This window comes from Nothobranchius furzeri, chromosome 13, assembly GCF_043380555.1.
Source record: "Nothobranchius furzeri strain GRZ-AD chromosome 13, NfurGRZ-RIMD1, whole genome shotgun sequence".
NCBI lineage: Eukaryota > Metazoa > Chordata > Actinopteri > Cyprinodontiformes > Nothobranchiidae > Nothobranchius > Nothobranchius furzeri.
The window spans coordinates 21729167-21752930 of NC_091753.1; the positions used below are offsets into that span (position 1 = coordinate 21729167).

Genomic DNA, 23764 nt, shown 5'->3' on the forward strand with positions numbered 1-23764 from the left:
GCTCATGTAGTGGATAGTTAAGCTCAAATATGGCTCTGATGTGCGGCTGGACCAGAGATCGCTTGTGGTAGCAAATAACTGCGCATTCTGAATATTTTCTGCAACAAGTCTGAATATTTTCTGCAACAAGTCTCTAAATACAGTAAAATTTTCCAGTGCAGATTGGAGACAACCCATAGAAGCACTGATATGATCTCATTTCAGAGAAAAATAGAACAGGTTAGATGCACCTAATAAATAAAATTACTAACAAACTCAGGAATCTTTCTTTGCTTCACTGTTCTGGTGCTGAAAACATCACTAATGCAGATCAAAGGAGATACACAGATGAATGCACCTCTTATTATTTGGAAACTACATTTACTGCAGCTGGCAGAGGCAGAGATTGTTTCTATTGATACACGGAGTTTACAGAATCATTTTAAATTGTAATAGGGGAAGACTGCAGGAGGGAGCGGTAAATTACAGGGGGTCCCCAACAAAAACAAGAAACTACGAGTGTGATGAAACCCGCTGGTTTTCCATCAGGCAGTCACGGGGCAGCTCCAGCGACCCAGTGACCGAGCTCAGTCCGGTACCGACACCGGCTCGGCAGAGGGTGAACGAGCCGAGGTGACGTCGTGCTCTGCTTAAGAAGCGGTGATATTTTCCTGCTTCAGAAGAAGCGTCCAACTTGTTTTTACGCTTTCTCCGAGACATGTCACGTCACTAAGTTGTTAGCGCCGCGCGCTAAGGAAACCCTGCGTTCCTCTTCGGAACGTGTCGTTCAGCCGCGGCGAAGCCATGTTTTTTCACACACAAATGAAAACAAGCGGGGCACTAATATATTACTATGACTCACTCTGATTGGTTAAGGGTCAAACAAAGGCGTGTCATTCGCCGGAGGTAAGTTCCCTTTTCATTCAGAGGCAGAAATTCAACAGCAGAGCTGTGAATCGTGATAAAACGGTCTCTCAAAAATGACAGACCGTCAGATGTGTAGATCGTAAAACGGTCTAAAATCGTCATATCGCCCAGCCCTAACTCCACCACATAGCAAAACTCCTCAGGGCTTGTGTTATTTGTGGAGATAAAACCTCAGTGATGCAAAGCAAACAGAGTCAGTGGTAGAGTCACATTACTGTTAGCCAATCAGAGATGAGAAGTCCAAATATCAGGAAGTAGGGCTCCAAATCCTGCTGTCTGATGCTCTCCTCTGATCTGGCAATCTTCTAGACCCTGAAACGGGTGCATTAGGGATTTTTGTACTCAGAATACAACTTACAAGACATTTGTTCCTACTAGAGACCACTGCAAATGTACTGATTGAATGAGAGAATCACACCTTTAAATCAGCTCTACTAAACTGGTATCTCGGCTGATGCAATATATATATATATATATATATATATATAATATATATATATATATCTACCTGGGATGTCAGGCTATCCCCACATCAAACCTTTACATAATATCAGACTGAGTATTTAACTTGACCTCTTTATTCAAACAGCTGCATGCATTTTCAAATACTTTATCTGATGTCTGCTTCATTTGGAGAAAAATGTCCTAAGAGTATTTTTTTCTCACGTCTGGTTCTGATTGGAAATTAAATGTGCTCTTTGCGGTGTTCCTGTGGCCGCTGAAGTGATGAATTATTCAAAATGTATTTAGAGAGTATTTAAGTGACGACAAGCTTAGCTGAACAAATGCACACAAAAACGTGGAACCCTGGCATATTCTAGATACAACAATCATATGTCTCCATATAATGTGTCCATGCTGCATTCAAGCTGTTAAACATCTGCCAAAGGAACTCTAACCTCCTGGATTTAGAGAATCAGAACTTCAGTCACAAACCAAACAAGCACGCTCTCACCACACTCATATGTCAATCAGGTTTTCAGTGTTTTCTTAAAATTCATCAGCCCAGCCGCTGGCATTGTGTGTGTGTATTGTAGTATGCTACTTGGCTTCAGTAGGAAAAGATCTTCATTAGGTTGCTGCCTGCATGAGTTTGTGCAGCTGCTGTTAAGATGCTCCAAGAAGAGCCTCCTTGATGTGGACCTGCTTTGGCCCACTTTTGAGGCAATCTTCAATGTAATATTCTTCATTTACTCTGTAGTGCCTCCATTTCAGGCAATAAATATCTGGTCATCTTGGTCCTTGTATCCACCCATTTTCATCTACGCTGATTTGCTGGATGTTTTTAAAATTGAGTTTTGTTTCGGTGCTGAAGAACTTCCAACCCCCCCCCCCCCCCCCCCCCCCCCCAAAGGAAACAAAAACAACCTACACTGGAATGTGCTCGACTCTTGGTGAGAGCACAGTGAGCCGTCGCTGCCTGCCAGTCCTGCAGAGATGATGTCATTGTTTAAGACGGACGATGCTATCCTGGCCGTAACCCCCCCCCCCACATATTCCCTCCCCTCACAGCTGAAGAATGGAGAGCTGTGAGCTATGGAGAGGTGAGTGTGGGGAGGGGAGAGCCGTGGCTCAGCGTATTGTGCTGCAGTCCGCTGCTTGGTAGTGCCAGATACTGAGCCGAACTCCTTCACGCTTCCAAAAGAATATTAAAGGAACAAAAAGTGGGAAGCCTGGAGAGGAATGCAGCACAGAAAGTAATTTAGCTTGATCTTACGAAGCCTTGGAAAAATATATATTAGAGTGATTTTTGGGTTAGGAGTGAGAAATTAGCTTTGTCAACACTAAGACAGCTTTTGTATTTTGGTTATTACCCCTACTTTTATTGACTTTTAGTCGTCAATGGCAGTGAATGAGTTGATAATAATTTCAACATTACACATATATCACATAATCATATAACACCACCAAGAATGCTGTACAATACTAGTTAACCTATGTAACAGTTACAACAGAAGTTTTCACCCTCACAAGCATCCTCATCATTTCTATAACGCATAAAAATTATTTAATAAAAAAAAAAATAATGCATTGAACTTATATAGCGCTTTTTAGGACACTCAAAGACGCTTTCATGCACTCTCACATTCACACCCTGCTAGTGATGGTAAGCTACTTTGTAGCCACAGCCGCCCTGGGGCAGTCTGACAGAGGCAAGGCTGCCATTTGGCGCCGTCAGCCCCTCTGACCACCACCAACACAGGCAAGTTGGATGAAGTGTTTTGCCCAAGGACACAACAGCAGAATTCCCCTGGCAGGAGCTGGAATCGAACCCATGACCTTCCGATCATGGGGCAACCCGCTATAACACCTGAGCTACTGTTGCCCCATTTTTATTTGTAGCACTTCTCAAACTGTCCAATATTTGGATCTTCCCTGAGCGTCTCCTTCAAACTATTCCAAAATGTTACCTCACAAACTAAAATGCAAAATGTGTTTTAGTCATGCGTACACCCTGCTGAAAAATTTAAATTCCCCCTCAGGCTGAAGCCTCCTTCTCTTACTGTAAACAGCCTTTGAATGTTTACCAGCAGAAGTTTGTGTTTTGCTCTAAATACTCTCTTTTGCATTTTTTATTTCATGAGTTTTGAATGCAACTAATTTTTCCAGTTGGATTTGGTTTTGGACATTCTTTATTACACCTGGAATTTAGTAGAATAAAATGTTTTGTTGCATGAAAACTTGACTGCAGAAACAGGAAAGTCCAGCTTTGTTTGATCTGTGGCTCAGCTCTGACATGTGGTGTTACTTTAATGGGAAGAACAGGCTGTCAAATACGCTCGCAAACAGGACACTTCTTTTTTACCTTTGCTATTTGGTTAATGTGACATAAACCAGGCTAGCTGTTCCACCTAAACAAACACAAAAAAATACATAAACTTTTAGTGAAGACTGCATGCTCTGCTATAGCCAACAGAAATCATCCATCAAGAAGCTTTTTCTGAGCTTCTACCACTTCACTCAGCCTTACGTCACTCTGAGTGTCGGCTCAACAACCACTGAATTGATTTTAGTTTTAATTTATTACCTCTTCACTAGTCATTAGCTACAGTCATTAACATCAAGAAATTTAACATTTTGCCTCATGTTTGTATTTTTGTTGTATCATCAGCATTGTGATGCCTGGTGAATATTAGTGGTAATTCCACCATGGAAGACAATTAACATTGATAAAATATTTTTACTTAATTGTACTCTGTTGAATTTTAAATATCAATTGACTAACTTAGAAATGTCTAACAAACAAGTTTAATAAAAATGTGACTGTTCATTCATGTGTTAGCTGGAGGAACAGCTGAATTCCTGTATTTTTCTCCTTTGCATTCCAAATGTCACATAAATAAAGTTCTTTTCAGAACATGTTGGACGGCGCTGCTTTTTATGCAACATTTGATCACTGAACTAGTAGAGGTCAGACCACTGGTGGTGTTTGTGTTCCCTATTCCACCTTTAATAAAAGGAGTTAGCTGAGGTAGTTCTGCGTGTTTAGAGTGTCTCCTGGTTACTTCTGTCTGTAGGTTCTCTAGGCATGTCCCCCTTGGAGGAGACCATGGGGAAGACCTAGAGCATACTTGAGGGATTAAAAATATTCTGTGGTTTGGAAACGCATTGGGATCCTCCAGAAATAAAAAAGTTTCTGTGGAGAGGGCCAGGTTTACTTCTAGGATCTGGTACCCCCACAACCTGGTCTTGGGTAAGAGGATGCAGATGGATGATAATGAATAGAATAGAGTAGACAAGCTAGTCTGGTTACTCGCAGGCAGAGAGGCACATGAGGGGCGGGGTTAGCCAGCTGAAAAATAACCAATCAGAAAAAAGGTGGAAATGCTGACCTGTACCGCGCAATGCTGTAGTTTTTTAGCTGTAGTCAAAAATGGCATCTGGCGACGGTACAAACATCTTTCTTTAAAGGCTTTTAGCGCTTCTTTTTGTTGTGGTTTTAAAGACATGTCATTTAGAACAGAGGAAAGAGCTGTAGCAAACTCCACTCCAGACTCTGTTTACTTGTTTATGAGAAACTGAGCATTGCAGTGTGTGACGTATGCTGCTCAGTGCTGATTGGCTCGGTTAGAATTCTCAGGGGGTGGGGTCATTTGAAAAGGAGTTCCACAAAAATAAACAATCAATGATGAACAAGAGTCTGCTTCTAGACCTGCAGAAAGAGAGAGAGAGAGAAAAAAGAAGGGTTCACACAACAATACAACAAGAGCAAGCAATCACTGTGTCAACCTGATGAGGAAATATAAAATCAACATTGTTTTACTGAACAATCACACAATAATAAATCACAGTGCATGTAGTGCCAACCACAACCTTAAGACGTATTGAAAAAGCCCAAGTCCATACTTATAAGAGCACCATGTGAGCACCTGTGTGTGTTCATGCGCTTGTACATGTACGGTTTCTCTATAGTGGCATCCAATAGAGAGTGTGAGGGGCCACAGATCTGCCCCCCAAAGATGTGTTGGAGATGGAGGGAGCTCCAAGTCCCCGAGGTCCAGGAGCTGCCCCAGAGCGCAGGGACGCCAGGGAGACTGTAATCAGAAAAGCCCCAGCCCCCTCTCGAGAGGCGCAGAGGATCGCCCCGGGGGCCACAACCAGCAGCTGGCAGAGTTCCGGGAGATATCAGTGGCAAGCCCACAGCCCCGTCCGCAGCCTCCCACCCCCAAGCCGGCCAAGCCTGGAACCCAGGGACCCTGGACCCAGGGGCGACCAGCCCCGCCAGGGACCCAACAAAGCCCAGGGACTCAGATCCCACCAGGCAGCCACCAGGATCGATCAGGCAGACTCGAAAAATCTTAAACCCCCTAACCTGGTAGCCGCGAACACCCAGGCAGACCAAGGCACCACACTCCACACCAAATATGGCAGAGGGAGAGTAGGCAAAGATTTGTAGTAGCACAAGAAGTCTGAGGAGAGTGGAGGAGTCCAAGACCCCACCTGACATATACAGCCATACGCAGACACAGTCACACACTCCCTCCCTCATGCTCACACATACACATACAACCTAAGACTTTCATGCTCCCCATACACACCCTATTCACTCTGGTCCCGGTACCGCTGCACAAGGGGTACAACAATTACCGGTTCCCAGAGTACTCCCCTTTTTGCTGGGGTGATGATGAGCAGGCACACCCGCCCAACACTGAGCAAAGCATCCCAGCCACCCAGACCCCAACAAGATGGCCAGCTCCCCCTCCTAGCCTCCAGCCACGGGAAGCCAAGCGACCTAAGCCTAAGCCCTACAGGGAGCCAGTTCCCCCACTGGCCCCAATAGGCAACTCTGTTCCCAAAGTGCCCCCAGGGCATGGAGACCCCAGCCCATCTCGTCAGGGCCCAAAGCAGCAGCATCACAGAGTCCCACGGAGTCTGAGGGCAACAACCCAGCCCCACCCCAGCAGAATATCTACTCCCATTTCTGCTTTTGCACAACTTCCAGAATATGTAAGACATGAGACATCCAGGTAAGGTTGGGTCCTCCCCCTCCTGGACAACCCCCTCCCCCGTGATGGGAAGGAGTTGTTATTATTTCAGAAGAGCCAAAGTCCCCCTGAGGCACCTGAATCTGGGCCATGCACTGCCGCTTGTTCCTGCCTTCTTCCCAGCAGCTTACGAGTCAGGACCCCTAAGGTGTTTTAATCGGGACATCGTCCAGGTTTCCCAGCAAAAACAAAGAGAGGGGGAAGTCGGGATATTACATTTCAGACACTTTGACAGGTCTTCACATACTCTAACCCAAAATTCCTGGACAGGTGGACAGGACCACAGTGCGTGAATGTAATTGTCAGGAACGTTGTTTGTGCAGTGTGTACAGGTGTCAGACGACACAAACCCCATCTTGAACATCCGATGACCTGTATAGTGTACTCTGTGTAGAATTTTGTACTGATTTAATTGTAAATTGGGGTGTCTGATCATTTTAAAAGTTTTTAAAAAAGTTTGGGACCAGAAGTTCTGATCAAAGCTGACTGATAGATCCACCTCCCATTTTTCAATAGGGATTGTTATTCTATCATCTGGACAGTGTCTTATATACTTTAGACAGTAGTTTGGGGGCTTTGAGATTATAGAAGTCTAATACCCTTGGTGGTGTTTGTAATTCTACTTTATTAAGCTTCAATTTTTGTTTAATTGCAGAATTAATTTGGTGATGTTTTAAAAAGCCATTCTTATCTATCCCAAATTGGGAGACTATTCTGTTAAATGGGATGAAGTCCAGTCCTTCAAATATGTGTTCCAGGTATAGGATTCCTTTACTTTTCCAGTCTGGACGGTTAATCATTTTATTATTTTGCAAAATATCAGGATTATTCCAGATAGGTGTGCGTCTGCATGGTACTAGTGAAGACTGTCATTTTTAGATACCCCCACCATGCTGCCAGAGAGGCGCTGATATTAATACTTTTGAAGCCTTCATGTTTTATTATGCTTGAGCTAATAAATGGTAAGCCTGAAAGCTCTATCATATTGCAAAGTGTCAGTTCTATATCCAACCAGGACTCATCTAGTGGGTTATCTTGCAACCATCTTTGTGTATTTTGCAGCCTGTTGGCTAAGAAATAATGATAAAAGTTGGGTAGATCCAGTCCTCCTCTGTCTTTGATCTTCTGAAGCATTTTTAGGCAAATTTGTGGAGGTTTATCCTGCCAAAGGAATTTAGTGATTGAGGCTGGTGACTTGTTTGGGAAATAAGTAATTTATTCTGGGTAAGACCATCATTTTAGTTGTAACTCTCGCCACGAGTGATATCGGTAAGGATTTCCATCTTGCAAGATCATCTTCCACTTTCTTTAAAAGGGGGATTTAGTTTAGTTTGGTTAGATCTGCCAACTTGGGATAGACATTAATTCCCAGGTATGTGATATTCCCTGATTCAAATGATGTATTAAGCAAATTGACAAAAGAGAAATTAATTGGTAGAACTGTGGATTTTAACCAGTTTATTGAGTGATCTGAAACTGTTGAAAAATAGTTTATCAGTTCTATTGCATGAGAGAGAGGATTAAGTAAAATTAAAATCGCCTCCAAGTATAAGTAGACAGTCCAAGTGTTCCGAGAGTACAGAGAAAAAATTATGAAAGAACGAAGGGTCATCAATATTTGGACAGTATATGCAGACCTTACATAAGCTTTGATTCTGTATAGATATTTTTAGCGTTATAAATCTACCCTCTGGATCTGAAACTGTGTCCAATACTGCGAAATTGATGTTTTTGTGTATTAAAAAAGCTAAACCTCTTTGCCTAGAGTTATAGCAGGCAGAGAACATGCTGGGAAACTCAGGTTTTTTAAGTTCATCTCCAAATGTGGCAGATCTATGAGTCTCTTGTAACAATATTACGTCTGCTTCCACTCTTTTTAACTGATCAAAAATCTTTAATCTCTTCTTTCTGGAGCCAACTCCATGTACGTTCCGTGAGACAAACCTTAGTGCACTCATCGATGTGTTACATTAACATTTCAAATGAGCTGTCAAGATAGTAGTTTCTCTCAGTCACAGAAATATCTCGCCAGCTGTTATTGGCCAGCCACCAGACCGGCCGACGCTGCGGAGGCCCCAGTCGAGCGTGGCTTGACAGACATGCAGAGCAAAATCATTTTGCTTCTGCTACCCTTAACCCGGATGGGTATCTCCACTCTATGAGGCCTAACATTCAGAAATGTACTGCTTTAGGGCCTCGAGCTGATACGGGTCTTGCAGGCCAGAGGGAAACATGCTAAAGAGGCTGGAGTGTAGGAGGAGGAGGAGGTGGGTGGAAAAGTAAGTTGTGTGTCAACAAATCCTCCCTTTGTGTTTGGTTTACTAAGAAAAGGAGAAAACTTTGAGGTGGAGGCAACCTTTTTCAGCAGGTTGTTTGTGTTGCTATGACTACGCAACACAAAGGGCAAAACAATAATAAACCATCATTCTCTTACGTGTGACTCTTGTTGTTCACCCACTCCCTGGACAAGAACTCAATATTTCTTGCTTCTGCGTTGGTTTTATAGATTTTTGAGGCCATTGTGGGAGGATATACTAATGTCTGCCTTCAGCTGATTTCTTACAGTCAAAGTAAAGATTAAGGTGAAAATCGATGCAGATTAGTAAATCTGAACACTGCAGTCTGTCCTGTTTTAAAGCGGTATCAGTAAACCGAGCTAGATGAAGGGAGTGTTATGGCTAACATAGGTAGCAAATGTGTTTGTCCTACAGAGTGTGCCACCAGGGAAGTGCAGCGAAGAAAAGCCTTTGAAGCAAATAAAAAGCCCTTTCAGGGGCCTTTCCCTTCTCCAAAGCATCAATATACGATGGGGAAGGGGAGCAGCACACATGAGATTGCAAGGCGGTGACAACTAGAATAAAGTAGCCGATTCCTTTTCATTGATCTGTCTGCCTGAAGGGGGTTGTTCTGGAGGGATGTTACTATGTGTTAGAAGGAAATTATTGCAGTTCTTACTCTTTACATGGAAACCGATACAGGTTCTGTGGGGTGCATCGAAGGTCACAGGAAACGATTAGTTCGTTCTGTTATTCCCATGGCCTGCGTTTCAATAAAAGCTGTTGCTTGTGGTGGTGTTTAGTTTCATTTACGCTCATCCTTCCTTCATCAGTGCCACTCAAGTTTTGTTGCATGCTTTGACCTTTGGATACACCAGTTTTTGCCCAAGGACATTGTTCAGTAGGAAGGTCACAAACTTGAACTTTAAACTCAGGATTATCCTCTGACAGAGATAGCTCTTTCAAAGACGGAAACAGAAGTACATCCAGCTCTTCAGGTCCAGAATGTGTTGTCCACTAGCAAGAGACATTCTGTGAGGACATGGATGTTTATATTTATGACAAAGAGGATCATTAGTTTGAGAAAGTAGTAAAAGTAGACATTTCACCTAAAGAGGAAAAGCAAATGAACCAAATGAGGTTGGAGGTTTTAACTTTCCAACACCCCACCTCCTGGTCGCCGTCTGGTTAGTTCTTGCTTTCTTAATGAGAGCACAGCTAGCAAAATTTCTGCTGCTTTTGATCCACCCTGTTCTTCTGATAATGACCCAGGCTCCTTAACTTCTCAGTTTAATGAGCACTGCCTCTCCATTCTGGACAACATCTGTCCTGTCAGAACCAGATCAGTTCCTGCAGTGAACCCTACTCCCTGGTTTAATGACAGCATTCGCAGCCTGAAGCACCAATGCAGAAAAATTGAGCACTTGTGGAAGAAAACCCATCTCTATGTCAATCTGTTGTCCATCTTGAGCACCTTGATGGCCGTTCTCGTGGTCTGCCTGTATCTGTTTTTGTTCTACATCTTTGTTTGTGTAACTTTGGACAGGCTGCACTGTGGAGACACATTTCTATGCTTCAGGACGCTGGATCATTGACAATAAAGTTGATTCTGATCTGCTGCATCTAAAGGATCTTCTGACATCCTTTAACTCTGCAGTCAGAGATGTGCGGGTTGCCTATTTCTCCAACCTGGTGTCCCAGAGCAAAGGGAACCCCAAGTTGCTGTTTAACACCATCAGCAGCATTGTCTCTCCTGCCTCTCCTACAGCCTCCATCCACTCTGTTACAGACTGTGATAACTTTCTTTCTTTCTTTGTGGACAAAGTCAGTAAGGTTAGTTCTAGCATCTCTCCTTCAGCCTTATCGCCGCCTCTCCCGACTCCAATCAGGCCCATCATCCTGGATAGCTTTGCTCCTGTTTCTTTGCCTGAGTTAACCACACATGTTAACTCTATGAAGACCTCTGCATGCCCCCTCGACATCTTACCCTCATCTTTGTTTAAAAGTGCTTTTCAGTCCATCGTTCCCAGCGTGCTCTCTATAATTAATGCTTCTCTGGTCTCTGGTCAGGTCCCTGCTTACTTTAAGAACGCTGTAATCCACATGCTTCCGAGTCTTGACCCCTCTCTCCATAGCAGCTTCAGACCCATCTCTAAACCATTCATCTCCAAGATCTTGGAAAAGGTTGTGGCTAAACAAGTCACAGCTGCTCTTGATGAACAGAACATCTATGATAGCTTCCAGTCAGGTTTTCGTAGAGCTCATTCTACTGAAACAGCTCTTCTTAGGGTCTCTAATGACCTTCTGACTCAGTGATGCAGGGGACTGTTCTGTTATGGTCCTGCTGGACCTGACGGCAGCCTTTGACACAGTTGACCATCACCTGCTACTGGAGAGGCTGAGAGACTGGGTAGGCCTATCAGGATTTGCCCTGGATCTCCTGTTATCTGTATGAGCGTTCCTTCTCTGTGGCCATCTCCAAGTTAAGGTCCTCCACCACCTTCTTCACCAATGGTGTCCCACAAGGCTTTCTACTGGGGCCTCTGCTCTTCCTCCTCCATCTGCTTCCTCTTCAGCACATCCTGAGCTCCTTTAATCTCCTACCATCTTTACACAGATGACATTCAACTAAAACCTGAATGAAGATAAGACTGAGATCCTCATCTGTGCCCCAGACAAGCTGGTTCCCAAAGTCAGAGACTATCTTGGTCAGCTTGCTTCTCACACCAAACCGTCTGTCAGGAATCTTGGTGTAACCTTTGACCCAGCTGTCCCCCTGGATTCTCATGTCAGTTGTCTTGTTCGCTCTTCCTTCTTCCATCTCAGGAACATTGCTAAGCTGAGTCCCATTCTGTCCCGATCTGAACTTGAGACTGTTCTCCACACCTTCATCTCTCACGCTTAAACTACTGCAACTCTCTTTTCACGTGTCTGAGCCAAGCCCCCACAATGCGGCTCAGAAATTGGTCTCAACCAGCAAGTACCAAAAATTGCAGTTCCACCCTCATCCGCTGGGGGCTGGTGTCAGAAGCGAGCAAATCCTCATTGACTCCCATGTTAAAAATAACAATTTCACAGCAGAAATAAACATGTTTACAGCCTGGTACCAAAACATGTTTTTTGTTTAAATGATCTAGTTTACACTCATGACAACTCTGAGGGGGAGGGGGTGGGGGGTGGGGGGGTGATTATTTTCTCACTCTTCTGTTTAAGTGTACAGGTGCTGGCCAGTAAATTAGAATATCATCAAAAGGTTGAAAATATTTCAGTAATTCCATTCAAAACGTGAAACTTGTACATTATATTCATGCAATGCACACAGACCAATGTATTTCCAATGTTCATTACATTTAAATTTGATATTCATAAGTGACAACTAATGAAAACTCCAAATTTGGTATCTCAAAAAATTAGAATATTCTGAAAAGGCTGAATATAGAAGACACCTGCTGCCACTCGAATCAGCTGATTTACTCAAAACACCTGCAAAGGCCTTTAAAAGGTCCCTCAGTCTTGTTTTGAAGGCACCACAATCATGGGGAAGACTTCTGACTTAACAGCTGTCCAAAAGACAATCATTGACACCTTGCACAAGGAGGGCAAGACACAAAAGGTGATTGCCAAAGAAGCTGGCTGTTCGCAGAGCTCTGTGTCCAAGCACATTAACAGACAGGCGAAGGGACGGAAAAAATGTGGTAGAAAAAAGTGTACAAGCTCTAGGGATAACCGCACCCTGCAGAGAATTGTGACGACAAACCCATTGAAAAATGTGGGGGAGATCCACAAAGAGTGGACTGCAGCTGGAGTCAGCGCTTCAAGATCCACCACGAGGAGACTCATGAAAGACATGGGATTCAGGTGTCGCATTCCGTGTGTCAAGCCACTCTTGAACAAGAAACAGCGCAAGAAGCGTCTCGCCTGGGCCAAGGACAAAAAGGACTGGACTGATGCTGAGTGGTCCAAAGTTATGTTTTCTGATGAAAGCAAGTTCTGCATTTCCTTTGGAAATCAAGGACCCAGAGTCTGGAGGAAGAGCGGAGAAGCACAGAATCCACATTGCATGAGGTCCAGTGTAAAGTTTCCACCGTCAGTGATGGTGTGGGGTGCCATGTCATCTGCCGGTGTTGGCCCACTCTGTTTCCTGAGGTCCAGGGTCAATGCAGCCGTCTACCAGGAAGTTTTAGAGCACTTCATGCTTCCTGCTGCTGACCAACTTTATGGGGATGCAGACTTCACCTTTCAACAGGACTTGGCACCTGCACACAGTGCCAAAACCACCAGCACCTGGTTCAAGGACCATGGTATCCCTGTCCTTGATTGGCCAGCAAACTCGCCTGACCTTAACCCCATAGAAAATCTATGGGGTATTGTGAAGCGGAGGATGCAATACGCTAGACCCAACAATGCAGAGGAGCTGAAGACGACTATCAGAGCAACCTGGGCTCTCATAACACCTGAGCAGTGCCACAGACTGATCGAGTCCATGCCACGCCGCATTACTGCAGTTATTGAGGCAAAAGGAGCCCCGACTAAGTATTGAGTGCTATACATGCACATTCTTTTCATGTTCATTCTTTTCAGTTGGCCAACATTAGAGAAACAAACATTTTTTCATTGGCCTTTAGAATATTCTAATTTTCTGAGATACCAGATTTGATGTTTTCATTGGTTGTCACCTATAAATATCAAAATTAAACGTAATAAACATCGGAAATACATTGGTCTGTGTGCATTGCATGAATATAATGTACAAGTTTCACGTTTTGAATGGAATTACTGAAATATTTTCAACCTTTTGATGATATTCTAATTTACTGGCCAGCACCTGTATTAAACGCCTAACATTCTGTATAATTAATGAGCATCCGACCCACGTGACCACAGAGCTAGCTCTGTGGAAAGGCCTCAGTAGAGCCTCGGTCTGGCCTGGAAACTGTTCCGGGATTTTGAGTCTCTGTGTTTGTGTATTCTGTTTTGGATATTATTTGTACAATTGTTGGACAAAATGACTTGTTGTGGCATTAATAGCACTAATAGAGCGTCCAAGGAGTCTCCACTTCATTTTTTTCGGTAAGTAAAATTATATTTATGTATTTTAGGTCACTGCCAAGCTGAGCTTAGATTTTCACATGTACTGTTTAACCATGAAATTTAAATGTAATAGGGTAAAACCCAGTGCATTTAACATAATGCTGCACTTTAGAAAATGGGTTGAAATATGACATATTGGTGGAGCTGGGTTCCGACTATCGGCTTGTGGAGCTCTCGGGAGACCGATGTTTTCCACTCGGTTCTCCCCTCCCCGCAGCCCGGTGCATCTCTGTCTGATCGCAGCTTCTGTGTGCTGCGCGGGCTGACGGCTTGTAGAGCTCTGGGATGGAAACCTTACCACCCGGTTCTCCCCAGCGGCAGCTCTGCGCATCTCAGATCGCAGAGGCGCTTGTCTGCTGTGCGGCTGCCGGCTTGTGGAGGTCTCGGAGACCTCTGTGTTCCACCCGGTTTGACCCAGCGATCAGCCCGGCGTATCTCTGACTCAGAAGCTCTGGTGTTGTGCACTGTCAACTCCGGTTGTAGCTAGGTTGCTACCGCCGTTATCTTAGCTCCCACCTTTGCATTAGCTTTGGGCTAGCTTCAGGTTAGCTTGTAGCTAGTTCGACCGGGTGTCGTCAGTTGATCCCAGCCTTACAGCCCCACCCTCAGCTCCACCTCTCTTCACTTTTATGGAATTGTCTGGGTTTGACGGAACCTGTGACACGGTCAAAATGGAGGTGGTGGCCACCTCCCATTTTAGTACAAAAACCTATGATTGGAGCCTATGGAAACCCATTGTCCATATATGTATGCCTATGGTCTGAGCAAAATCTCCCTGAACCGTCTACAGGTGGTTCAGAATGTCTGTGCTCGGCTTCTGACCAAGTCCTCCAAACACACCCACATCACCCCGCTTCTCCTCCAGCTTCACTGGCTGCCAGTCAACTTCAGGGTTCATTTCAAGATCCTGGTTCTGGTCTATAGGGCCTTACATGAGCAAGCACCATCTTACATTGGTGATCTTCTTAGTCCCTACACCCCCAGCAGGTCCCTGAGGTCCAGTGATCAAAGCCTACTGGTTGTGCAGCACCAGGCTGAAGACCAAAGGTGACAGATCATTTGCTGCTGTGGCCCCCAGACTCTGGAACTCTCTCCCCCTGGGCCTGAGATCAATGGACTCAGTGGTCTCCATAAAAAAAAAAACAGCTAAAAACTCACCTGTTCAAGCTGATTTTTCATGACCTTCATCACCACCCTTGCCATTCTGCTCTTTCTACCTATTCCGCCTTTCCCGGGTTCCATTTATTTCCCTCTTTCCTATTCATTTTCTTTTTCTCTTGCCTTGCATTTCTTAATCACAATTCTTCATTATTAATATTTTTCCCATCTAATTTTAATCTTATTTTTCACCACTTTTAGAAGATTTTTTTATATTTTGAATTTTTTGTTCATGTGAAGCTCTTCATGATTTTTCTTTTTCTTGAGAGATGCTATAGAAAAGATAATTTTCTTTCTTTTCTTTTCTGCCTGTATTGACTGTTGTCTCCAACCATATTGGTATTAGCCAGCGAGCCACCCCGCCGTCATTTGGATGGTCCGACTTAAAAAAATGACGAAATAATATGTGATGGCTTTTTAATTTGATGGCAAGCCGTCCCCGTTTTCTATAATATTAAACCTAGAATTTGCCTTTTGTGGAAGTATATTTAAACATCTGATTATTGCACTAATCATTTGGCAACAGCTGATTCTTCCATTTTAATAATAAGTGACAATAGGTCTCAGGAATAAAACACAAGGCTGAACCTCCCCCCATGCTGCGCTCAGTGGTCAGACCCAAAGATCAGCTGATCAAGAGGCAGAGAAAAAGGATAAATCTTCAACCTTATTTTAATATAGTCCACAATAAAACACACCAAATCATCATTTTAAAGAAATCATTTTATTTTCGCTAGTTAACTGTAATGTTGAATAAATAGTATGTTGGGTTAAGTTAATTGCTTTAAGAGGTATTTATATTATTAACACTACTTGAGACCAATAAGCTGTAATATTCTATTTAATTATAGAATATCACCTTGCCTGGTCTTTATTTGTTTTAGTCAGAAGATTCTAGGATTCTTTTATTCATTAAGGGATCGTACACACTTCGTTTGATTCAAGAACCAGTCAGGTTTATAAAAAATTAAGAATTTATTTTACAAACAATTAAGACTTGACAAAATGTTTAAACTATTATTTACTGTGAGTGGATGCAAACTAAAGGATGGTGTCTGGAACTTATGTGTGAATATAATGTAATGGAGTCAGAATCTCCGTTTCTCAGAGAGCTGAGTTCTGGACATAAAAGAATTTGGTTTACAAATAAGCTATAAAGTTGTTATTATCAAAACCACATACAGACGTTATCTCGCTGTGTTCTACCTCACCCATTCTGGAGACGACCCCCGTTTGGATCGGAGATGTCAAGGAGCCGACGACCACACTACACTTGGTTCGTAGAGAAACCTCGGTGCGACCAAATCAGTCCTGAGATGTCTCCGGGTCACAACGATAGATGAAACCAAGCGTCTTAAAAATAACTCTGAAGGAGTTTGCGTTAGCTTTGTACTGCAGGTACTATCTTGTGTTTCTGAGCTTTGCAGGTGCGAAAAAGGTTAAAGAGTTTTGACAACGTGTCAACTTTTTTGCTGGTTAAAGAGGCTTTTTGCTCAGATGGCCGGTATGAAGCTTTGCTCTAGAACCCTCAAACTGTTGAACTGTTCCAACTCTGAGGGAAAAACCAGAGGGACTAGCTTTAATGGATTGATGTTATGAATTGGTTAGCCAACCAAAAGTTGACAAGTCTTAGGATATTACCAAGCATCTCAGAGACACACCCTCTTTGATCTGGAGACTATGAATCTGGGCTAAAGGTTAACTATGTGTCATGCGTGAACTTAACCTTACTCTGTCTTTGTATGAGTGCAAATGGTGATGACCTCATCCAGTAAACATGCTAAGCATATATCAAGCACAGATCAATGAACATTTCATTGTTTTATAATTATAAAATCTTCTTTCTTCTGGGAATAAAGGAGTTTATTTAAAAGAGTTTCTCTGTAAAGGGGACCTTGGTAGGAGAGAATTTTATTGTTTATCTTTTATTATCTCTCAGAGCTGCAGTCCAGCTGGTGTGAGGAAGGCAGGCTCTATTAAAGGGACTACGTGCAGACTTCCAGTCTCCTGTGAGGGGAAAATATTGTAGGTTGTGTCATAGCCAGGGGTAAGTTGACCTTGCTGTGGATCTGACCTGTGGGATCTCAAAATCAGGCCATTTCGTGACGTTACATAAGCATCACTTGTATAAACATGAAACATTATTCAGTAAAAATACTCTTTCTAGTGGGACATTCACTTTCCCAGTTTCTGGCCAGTACCCTGTCTCCAACACAGCGTGTTGCACTTACTTGATCAGCTGTAGTGATGAGTCGTGGGTTTGGCTGGTGTGTTCAGGCTCATGTTGTGCCAGTTAACCTCATTGTTTTGAGTTTCTGTTGTTTTAGTCAGGATGGTGTCTGCGTGCCACGGTGTGGTCACTGGTCCGATTAACTTAATGCTTTATGTATCTTTATGCATGAAACTTCAGTTTTAAGTCGTGCTGCAAGATTGTGGAATATTTCAGATGATGCAATTGGTGCTTTGTTTTTATCTGAAGAAAATGAGAGTTGAAGAGCAGATATCTGAAACATATTTGTTACATTCTTTCTGTGTTTGGCTTCTAATTCCATTTTTGGTTCTTTTTTAAAACACAGGAAAGGTTTATCTTTACCTTGCTGACAGTTTCGTTTGCATCTGCAAACATCCTCAGAGCTGACGCTGATGGTGGCGTCACTTCCTACTCCGTTTATCTGTTTATCTGCGGGCAGCAGAGGATGTTGTCGCCCTCTGCTGCCCGCTCTCCCCTCTCCGATGATGCAGTCCCATGCGCGGTCCAATGTGTAAACTCCATCTTCTCTGTTCATGGTCCCACATCCACGTCTCCTTATCTCGATTGCTTCTTTGATCCATCTTTTGTATTTCTGTTGTTCGGTGTTTATGATCCTTGTGTTGTCCCAGTCCATTACATGGTTTTCTCTTGTGCAGTGATCTGTTACGGCTGACTTCTTTATTGTGCTTTCTGCTTCTTGTTTCGCTGCTCTTGTGTGTCTTCGACTTGTTTCTTTCTCGCACTCCTTTCTATGTTCTATTGTTTGTGTGCTGGAAATGGAATAAGATATCTGAAAGCCCTGGTTCAAAGCTGCATTAAGCTGTTGTGTTGAAGGAAACCCTGTTCAGTGGCTAAAGGCAGATCTTTTATAAATCTGATGTATTTTTATATTGTAATAAAGCATGTTGCTGTGATAATTCTACGCAGAAAGACCAACAACGCCCTCTGTAAAACACCATGATGTATATGACGTCAGGCATTGGCTAAAGTTCTTTTATTACCCATGATCCTGCATTGTTTATTTTGGTAGGATGAGTTTCTACCTTGTCTTGAAATATGTCTTTTTATTTTTCTACTATGTGTTGCAGGCCAACCTGAATGATTCCCATAACCAGATGGTGGTCCACTGGGCTGGAGAGAAGAGCAACGTGATTGTAGCCTTGGCTCGAGACAGCGCTGCAGCCACTGGGCCCAAAACCAGCTCGGTACGCACATCTGATCACATTTACCCAGTCCTGGATAACAGAATCTACACCAACATGTCTGATCACAATCAGGAGTGATTATTACCAAATTTAAACATCATTTAGTTCTCATATTTAGTTTTAACCATAACTTTAGTGTTAAGAGCTCTCTTTAAACCGGTCGTACTGAAGATGTAGGTCCATACTTGATTGTGTTTCTGGTTTTGCAATCTCTGACACACATGCCTTTGACAGCTATCCATAACAGAGCCCTTCGCACTTTGCTTACTTTCAAAAATGTAAAAAAAATAAACACTTTGCTTTAAAACAGGAACATTAACAAGCAAAAAATGTGTTGACGGCTGATTGATGAGGGTGTTGTAAGTCCCTCCTTTGACATTCATGTCCTAAACACCTCATGTTTAACAGCTGGAAGGACTTGTGTGATGTAAGAGATTTCAATAGGTGAGAACAGTTGGTTTGTTCAGAAGCAGCATTTTAACAAATAAAAACTAAAATTACTTCTTCTGAGTTCCTGACAGGATCAGGCTCGTGCCACTGGCTAAAGTCTAGAAACCGGATGTGATGGATGAAAGTGTTTGATCTGGAAAACGTCTTTTCATTCATAAATCCATGTGAACTACTTTTGTGTGTTTTAAAATGAGCTATCTAATCATAGTCTAGTCATACATTCAGAATTCATTTGAAGTGATTTAAAGACTAAATCTGTTTGTTTACATTTTGATCAAAAGAGTCAATAAGAAATCCCTATTTCCAGTCCTAAGACATCCAAACGTGTTGAAGAAAACCTTTTTCCTCTTGATTTCTCTGAAGATGTTGGTAATGATCGAAGCATCAAAACACCAAATTATGTTCATGAGTTTAGTCGCACTTAAACTCAGAGGAGGGCTGACAGAGATGAAGGTCAACACGTTGTTTTATGTTACACCCCTCCTCTCTTTAGTAGTGAGTAAAAAAATACAAATAACTATATTCTTGATTTTTTTTTGTGTTTAAATACTAAGAAAAACCAGAGTTATGTTACAGACATGTGAGCTGTAACAACTTCAGTGCTGCTGGAGAACAATTAAACTATCTGAGTGAACGTGTTAATGGTTAAAGAGACACAAGAAACAAATCAGTTAGATGTTTATGTCAGCAACAGTCAGACAGAGGTTTTCCAGTCACAGCCTTAAAACAGTCTCTTAATGGTCTGTTGGTGTTTCGATGACCACCCGAACAAGTCACCCGTAATGTAACACCCGACAGCTGGGAAGAATCCTCTTTCTAGTCTCTTAGCAGGGAAATTCACTGTGGTGTAAATTAAATTAAAACCAGCATGTAGAAAAAAGTTTCATAAAGAGTGGACAGTACATAAATAACAATAACAATAAGAAAAAAACATAAATTTTCTCTGTGTGTTTACCATCTAACGGCTAAGACAAAGCTTTCCTCTATTTTATGAGTCTTATATTTCAGTAGAGCAGCTGCAGGTTTTAATGTGGTTAAAGAGGCTTCATTTGTAACAAAAAAGTCGGACAAGTGACAGCAGCCAGTGAAATTTTCATCTGTATTATCATCATATCAGGGATGACTCGGCGTTGCCTGAATCATCATCCCCTCTTCGTCTGCAGGTCTACGTATCGTATGATTATGGTACAACGTTCACACCCGTCACAGACAAGTTCAAGCTCTCAGGAGCCAAAGTGAAGGACGACAGCAAACAGGTCATCTCCCAGTTCTACCACAGTCCAGCAGACAACCGCAGGGTGAGTCACAGTCAGAGCTGAAACACCGGTCTCCAGGACACACACACACACACACACACACACGCACGCACGCACGCACACACGCACGCACGCACGCACACACACACACACACACACACACACACACACAAAACAGGTAGTCAAATTTCATGTATCATGTCAGGCAGACTTGCGGTTTCACAGTTACAAGGCGCGCGCGCGCGCGTGTGTGTGTGTGTGTGTGTGTGAGAATTGCTGACTTCATACTCTACTCTGATGTTTGTTTAGGTCTAGAAAGCCAAAAACATTTCCTTGTGTGTGATGCAGTTACAAGTCATAAGCATGTTCATGCAGTTGTTGAACTTCATTAAAAGTGAAGTAAGTTCTTATTAAAGCTGCTATAGCAAATCTAAAGAACAAGCTAGACTTTGAACACAAACACGGGACACTCAACCCTCCCCTCGGGTGTCTTCCCTGAGTCACTTCTGACGTAACCAGAAACCGGCATTGCCTTAGGAAACCAGAGAGCGCTAAACACCAGTCGCTGTTTTCTAGGTCCAAATGTCTTTAGTTGTCCATGACTTCAAATGGTGTTTTTCATTTTGGGACTCTGGTAGTTTTTCCTAGCCTAGAAGCAAAAGGAGGGTCTAGCCATGCTTCACTGGAACTTCCACTGTATGGTGCTGGTCCAGTCACAGCGCTCGATCTGTTTGGCTGGTGGAATGTTGCATCTTCTTTGACAGAGTATGGCGAATTGTCCTATGACTGACATCCTTGGCAGTCCAATCACAGCACTCTTATCAGCCAGGTGGGTGGGATGTTACATCAGCTGAGCGAAACTAAGATGTGACTTCTCCACTTCTCCAATTGCAGCGCTCTATTGTGACGGCTCGTTTGAAACAGCTTTCGCATAAATTTTGGACAATTTTGATTTGAGCTTTTCTTTGATTCACAATCAGATAGATGTACTTAAAGCAGCAAGCCAGAGTGTTTATTTAATCCGATGGCACCATCTAGTGACTGACAAGCATATCACACAGTCAGTCGATCAGTTTTTTTAAGATGGCAACTTCACGTTTCTTGTTTATGAATGTACTTCTGTAGCCGACAAACAGAGCTAAAACACACTTTTTTTACAAGTATTATTCTTAAGTCATGTTGTGTTTTCATATATTTATATTTTAGAGACTTACTTGTCCATGAAAAGTTCATCAACTCTGCATCAGCTGAGGTACTTCCTTAAATTTGAAGCAAGTAAGCGGTAGTCTAGCAGTGCAGTGCTAGTAGTGCCAGCTGCACGCATCAAATTCAAATTGCTAACACTAGCATACAAAGTCCGAGATGGTACGGCTCCCATCTACCTGAATCCTCCTGCAAAGGCTTACGTCTCAGCCCGGCCGCTCCGGTCATCACAGGATCGTCAGCTAGCAGTGCCTACACCACGCTCAGGACAATCCGGACTCTTCTCATGCATCGTTCCACAAATGTGGAATGAACTTCCAAGCACTACCAGAACTGCGGCTTCCTTTTAAATTTTCAAGAAACTCCTGAAGACCCTGCTCTTCAGAGAGCATCTTCTAAACTAGCACCCTCCCTGCACCCGTCCCCCCTCTCTACCGTCCACTCCTTTGTTCCCTCCTCTCCATGATTGATGTCAAGTTGTTGTTGTTATTGTTGTTGTTAGCCTCAAGGGCAACATGCCGATTATCACTTGTAAGTCGCTTTGGACAAAAGCGTCTGCTAAATACATACATAAACATAGTCTAACGCTATTATTTAGTTCTGGTCAGCACTCAGCTTCCTATTGCACGGAGCTCTGCGGGGCAAGGGGGGTTCGTAGCAAAAAATAGACATATTGCTTACATTGTATCACAGTACATGATGAGACAATCACTTTTACGGATTTCTGAATAATCATACATAATTTCAAAAAGGGGAAAACTCCAGAATGCTGCTTTCTGTTTATTTAGACAAAAACTTTATTTGCATCTTCTTTGACAAGAGTATGGTGGATTGCTTAGTTGATCGACATCCGTAGCGGTGAGTATGTCATGTTGTTTGATATCCAACAGCATGCAGAGACAGTTTGAAAGACAACCGTAGATCCCGACCAATGACTGAACAATGGACCATGGCCAGACTATTTATTCACTGTGGCAAGCCAAATGAGCATTTATTCTGATATCAGGATATCAGCCAGAATTGTCATGAACATGTAAGCCATTTCTGTCCACTAGTTAACTAGTTAGCCATGTTTGTGTCAACTAGTTAAATATCGAGGGTGAAAATGTGCCCACTAGTTAACTAGTGACAGCAGAAATGCACACTAGTTAACTAGTGAACACATTTAGGCTTCAGTAGTTAACTAGTTGACACAAAAACTGCTCACTAGTTAACTAGTAAAAGCAGAAATGCATACCAGTCAGCTACTTGAAGGTATTTGTCTCACTAGTTAACTAGTGAGGGTCAAAATGTGCACACTAGTTAACTAGTGAACACATTTTGGCTTCACTACTTAACTAGTTGACACATAAATGGCTCACTAGTTAACTAGTAAAGACCAAAATGCATACCAGTCAGCTAGTTGAAGGTTTTTGTGTCTCACTAGTTAACTAGTGATGACCAAAATGTGCACACTAGTTAACTTGTGGTAGACATAAATGCACACTAGTTAACTAGTGAACACATTTTGGCTTCACTAGTTAACTAGTTGACACATAAATGGCTCACTAGTTAACTAGTAAAGGCCAAAGTGCATACCAGTCAGCTAGTTGAAGGTTTTTGTGTCTCACTAGTTAACTATTAATGGCCAAAATGTGCACACTAGTTAACTAGTGAAGGCATAACTCCTAACTATTTAACTAGTTGGAGTAGGTCAGTGCCACTAGTTAACTAGTGAACCATTAATGGCTCACTAGCTAGCTAGTTGATGGCAGCAGGCTCACTAGTTACCTAGTTGATGCATCCATTGTCCAAACTAGTTAACTAGTGAGGACATAAATGTATACTAGTAAACTAGTTCAAGTCTACATTCACACTAGTTAGCTAGTTGCGCAGAATTCTAATTAGGAGGCGGAGAATTTCTCAAATTAAGACTCTCTATTGGCTCCCTGTGTCAAAATAAAATATGACAACCAATCACAGTGCGGAATTTCGCAAAATACCACCCCAAACATTTGCATGCGGCACACAAGTTAACATGCTGGCCAGAGGAACCTCAGCTAGTGAACTAGTAGTGGCTTCAGTGTGACACTTACATGTAAACTTATGAAGGCGGAACTGCTCACTAGTTAACTAGAGAGGGTACAAATGTCCACTAGTTAACTAGTGAGGTGCAAAATAAATGTCACTAGTTCACTAGTGGGCCCCAAAACGCCCACAAGTTAACTAGTAAGGTGCGGATATGCTCACTAGTTAACTAGTGAGGTGAAGATTTGCTCACTAGTTAACTAGTGCGCCCTAAAGCGCCCACTAGTTAACTAGTAAGGTGCAAAAAAGCATCACTAGTTAACTTGTAAAGTGCAGATATGCTCACTAGTTAACTAGTGGGCCCCAAAATGCCAACAAGTTAACTAGTATGGTGCGGATTTGCTCTTTAGTTAACTAGTGAGGTGCAGATATGCTCACTAGTTAACTAGTGACATGTGGATTTGCTCACTAGTTA

At 42.7% G+C, this 23764-nt stretch overlaps 1 protein-coding gene across 1 annotated transcript in view; it reads left to right on the top strand.

Annotated features, from left to right (window-relative positions):
* Positions 1 to 23764, top strand: part of sorl1 (sortilin-related receptor, L(DLR class) A repeats containing) — a 143852-nt gene that overhangs the window by 9510 nt on the left and 110578 nt on the right. Inside the window, exons 2-3 of the mRNA XM_054742910.2 lie at positions 18257 to 18373; positions 19987 to 20121. Coding sequence (XP_054598885.2) covers positions 18257 to 18373; positions 19987 to 20121 — 252 coding nt within the window. The remainder of the gene's footprint in view (positions 1 to 18256; positions 18374 to 19986; positions 20122 to 23764) is intronic.